At 51.2% G+C, this 4,196-nt stretch overlaps 1 protein-coding gene across 1 annotated transcript in view; it reads left to right on the plus strand.

Annotated features, from left to right (window-relative positions):
• erfl1 (Ets2 repressor factor like 1) overlaps positions 1-3,960 on the plus strand; it is a 7,130-nt gene extending 3,170 nt beyond the window's left edge. The window contains exons 4-5 of the mRNA XM_076279367.1: positions 1,531-1,660; positions 3,086-3,960. Coding sequence (XP_076135482.1) covers positions 1,531-1,660; positions 3,086-3,960 — 1,005 coding nt within the window. The remainder of the gene's footprint in view (positions 1-1,530; positions 1,661-3,085) is intronic.
• The last annotated feature ends 236 nt before the right edge of the window (positions 3,961-4,196 follow it).

Here is a 4,196-nt window from a genome sequence, read left to right on the forward strand (position 1 = left end):
GGAAGATGAACTTATCAGAAGCCCTCACACAGCTTGTCTTTATCTCCTCAACTTCAGAACTTTATTTGATCTTGCACACCTACTACAGCTTCTGATGCTAGTCTTGATGAAGATACCCTGCTCTGCACTTAGACAAGAGAAATTCTATTCTCCAATTTCCAGCTATATTTTATTAATTGTTTCTAATGGTGGTTTACTAGGTATTGGTGTTCTGTCATTACTCACCTTGAGTCATACTTTCACTAAAATAATACTCACTCTTGATGCCAGAGGCAGGCCATAAATAAAAATGTCCGGTTATAGGAGACTACAGGCTGAGAAAAGGGCTTTATTCAATGACAATACATATTTCAGGATTTTTTGATGAATCTCTTTTGTTTCACAATGAAGGAATATTTCATACTTAATCTTCAGTGGCAGAATAGAGGCTTAAGCGATTCCAGTTCCTCCTTCTGGTGTGATTTCTGTGGGTTTTCTGGGCTCCTGTGTGTTCCAAAGTGGTCATGAAATTCAAAAACGAATTCCGTGACAGAGGTGGGAAAGGTAATGTAAATGACGGAGTGAGGGAGAAAGTCAGGAGACGGAGTTAAGTGTCCTTAAAACAAAAGAAGACGTTATCCCTCCCTGACACCCTTGTCTTGAATGGCATACCCATCCCTGTCATCGATTGGATCTGAAAGAAATGAAAGTGGCGAAGGGGTCCTCCGGATCAATGCGTCGTAATTAATGCAGGTTTGTTAAGAGCAATCGAGATCACGTAGCTTGGAAGTACAGTCCCGCCTTTCAAACTCGGAGCTGAGAAGTGACAGAAATTATTGATCTCCCCAGCATGGAGGGGAAAAAAGAGACGAGATCTCCCCAGCATGTCCCGTGGGAGTCCCGCGACGACTTTGCCGTTTCCTTTACTTGGCGCCAATCCTCCCTCCCACGTTTAAGCCTCGCTCCTCTTGTAGCTCACCTCCCCTTCAGGACGTCCCCGTTGACTCCTCGTTGGGGCGCAGCTTTGTTTTTCAGCCGATTCGGCTCAGATCAGAGCAGGCCTTGATTCATGCATGACAGGGTGACTCAAGGCCTGGGAGAGACACATGCTGCAGCCGTCAATTCGGTTGTCTGCAGTTCTCCAGGCTCCCACCCACACGTGATATCACCGTTCCGTTAAAACTTCCACCTGATTTCCACCTCACCTGGTTGTGCCCACCTAGAGCCTCTTGCGTCTTTCTGTCTCAGATCTAGAAGATACCTTATTCACTGAACGCTATCCACAGTTGGTAATTACAGCAATGTGGCTCTTCCATATAAGATATCATACATTCGTATTAAAACACAAATTACAAACACACAGAAATGTGTTTACATATATTTATCTTTGAAATGAATCCCTTGTTCCACTTTTGCTAATACCTGATATTGTGTGGCTTGGTACACAATATTAATAAGCTCATTTTCCCTCTCTCCCTCTCTCCCTCCCTCTCTATCTCTCCCTCTCTCCTTCTCTTTCCTTCCATCCCTGTCCACCTCTCTCCTCTCCAGGCCCTGCAGTCGCTGTTCCCCCGCCTGCCAGAGGCCAGCCGCGGCAGCGCTCTGTTTGACCGCACCGGAGGCGCCCCGGGACCGGAGGGGGACAAGCTGCGGCTGGACGCCTTCCCTTTCCTCGGCTCAGGCGTGGGAGCGAGGGAGAGGAGAGAAGCCATTCTTGAGAGGGTAGTCCCAGCCTTGGCGGCAGGTGTGTTAACCTTGAGCTGTGAAAGAGGAACGAACGGGGCAGGAAGATCGGTATTGTTGGCCCTGAGAAGTGGAAAAAAAAAACTGACAGAGAAAGAGAGAGAGAGAGAAAGGAAGGAAGGAAGGAAGGAAGGAAGGATGGAAGAAATGTAGATTAAAAAGGTGAAACGACAGGAAAAAAGGAGACAGAGAGGTAGATTTAAAAGGTGAGAGAGGTGAGGTGAGTTGTCAGTCTGGTGCTGGGGTATGGTTTTGATGTGAGTGTGGCAATTTACATTTTCCTTATCTCGTTTTGTGGCAGTGCTAGAATCCCTCCCTGAGTTACTGTGTGTGTGTGTGTGTGTGTGTGTGTGTGTTGTCAGCACACACGCCCTCATGTGCACTCCTTTGTCTCTGTGATCACATTGTACAGTGAAGCAGTGTAGTAGAAAGCATCAGAATGTGTGTGTGTGTGTGTGTGAGAGAGAGAGAGAGGTGTTGTGTGCAACCTACAGCAACCCCTCCACCACCCCCTCTCCTGCTGTGCACACACACTCTGTGTTTGTCCTCGGGTCCTATTCCTCCCTCTCTCCCCCTCTCCCTTCCCAAGTGTCCCCCCTGTCCTAATCCCTTCCCAGGCAGGAAGGCCCTAATTGAGGGTGCAGGCTTCAGTTTGTGGCCTGTGGGCTCCCATTACTGTGTTTTCATAAGCAAGTGAGGCCTGCCTGCCTGACTGATTCAATATTCATGTGTCTGCCAGCTACTCCAGGGCCAACACACAGAGACTGTACCACTGTCAAATTAGTCCTGCATAGCAAATAACAGAGAGAGAAGAGAGAGAGAAGAGAAAGAAGGAGAAAGAGAAGAAGAGAAGGATGGAGAGAGAGAGAGGGGAGGGAGAGAAAGAGGGCGAGAGGAGGAGAAGCTGAGGCAGATGTGAGGATGATGAAGATGAGAGAAGTCGGGAGGTGGATGGGTAAGAGTTGTTTTGTACCGAGCGGGAAAAACATGGCATCTACAGCGTGCAGTATTACACAGCGTGAAGCAACAGCTAGTCTCACCTACTGCAGGATCTATGTGAAAGATGACATTGACCACATGCAACTTGGTATTTTTGATCAGACTTGTTGATCTAGGTTGATCTATTTACATTCTGTGTGTTTTCGGTTAATGATATAATACACTGAGATGAATAAAATGAACACATTGAAAATATAATTAAACTGAACTCAATTCCTGGGTTTGAACCTTGCCATAGTTACCAGCGCTTTTGGGTCTGGCTCTAATTAGCAAGCTGCAGAATGGAATAATGTAAATATAATCAGATGGAGTGCAGTGCTGATGCTAACGCTGTCTCCCTCTCTGCTCGTCTCTCTTCCCCCAGGGGCTCCTTGTTACTCCAAACCTCCGTCCCTGTTGGGCCCTTACCCCCGTAACCCCCCTTTCGACTACCCGTGGGGCTTTAACCCCTACCTCCCAGGGGCCTTCTCACTCAACAACTGCCCTAAACTGCCCCCTGGCTCGCTCTACCCCTCCCACTTCTACCCCAACCCGCTGCAGACCAGCCTGTCCCAGCTGCCCCACCCTTTCTCCTCCCTCTTGCCCCCGGGTGACGCGGAGGCGGCAGACAGGGGCGGGGCCCAGTCCGGAGGGACCAATGGCGCGGCGGGAGGGCAGCCTCCGAGACTGTGCATCCCGCCCTACCCCGGGATAGGCCGGACGGAGTTGGGGAGTGGGGGCGGCAGCCCTGGGGAGAGGGAGCGAGGCGAGGCCACCGTCCCTGGGTCTGTAGGGGGCCTGGGGCTCAGCCTCGGCTTGGGGCTGGGAGGGGTCAGCCTGGGAGGGGTGGTGGGGGGTGGACAGCAGAGCCCGTCGGAGCGGCGCGTCGTAGGCGGAGGCGGAGGAGGCGGCGGCGTCAAGCAGGACCCGGAGTCTGACTCGGACCTGGAGATCACGGACCTGAGCGACTGCAGCTCGGACAACGAGACGGACTTCGGCCTGGTCAAGAGCCCGCGGCTGGACGTGCGTCCACAGGGCCTCAACCTGAAGGCCGGAGGCGTCGCCAGTGCCCTGCCACCCCTGTCCTCCCTGCCCCCACCTGCTTCCCCCCACCCCCTGAAGAGTCTGGTGCCCCTCACACCTGCACCGCCCTCCCTCCCCCCGAGTCTGGCCCCATCACTGCCCCTCTCCCTCTCCCCCTCACTCACGCTGGTCGAGCGCCACAGAGAGACAGAGACTCTCAAACTGACCCACAGTTAATGGATTGTCCTCATGATACTCTTGCCGTCTCCTATATACACCCCCTCCTCTCTTTCTCTCATTTCTTTATTTCCTTCCTTTCTTACTTGCTTGCTTCCTTTTCACTTAAAAAGCATCTTTGGTTGACATATCTGATTTTAGCTGGCACTCCCTTCTACTATTCCTTCAGAGTGGCTTTCGCTCTCTTTTTCTCTGTGCAGTCCTGTGTCATGTCTTCATTTATTCTTTCAGTTAAA

Source organism: Alosa pseudoharengus, unplaced genomic scaffold (genome assembly GCF_046254945.1).
Source record: "Alosa pseudoharengus isolate Yale_2024_CS ecotype anadromous, Long Island Sound unplaced genomic scaffold, YU_APseudo_1.1 YU_APseudo_1.1_scf_12, whole genome shotgun sequence".
Classification (NCBI taxonomy): domain Eukaryota; kingdom Metazoa; phylum Chordata; class Actinopteri; order Clupeiformes; family Clupeidae; genus Alosa; species Alosa pseudoharengus.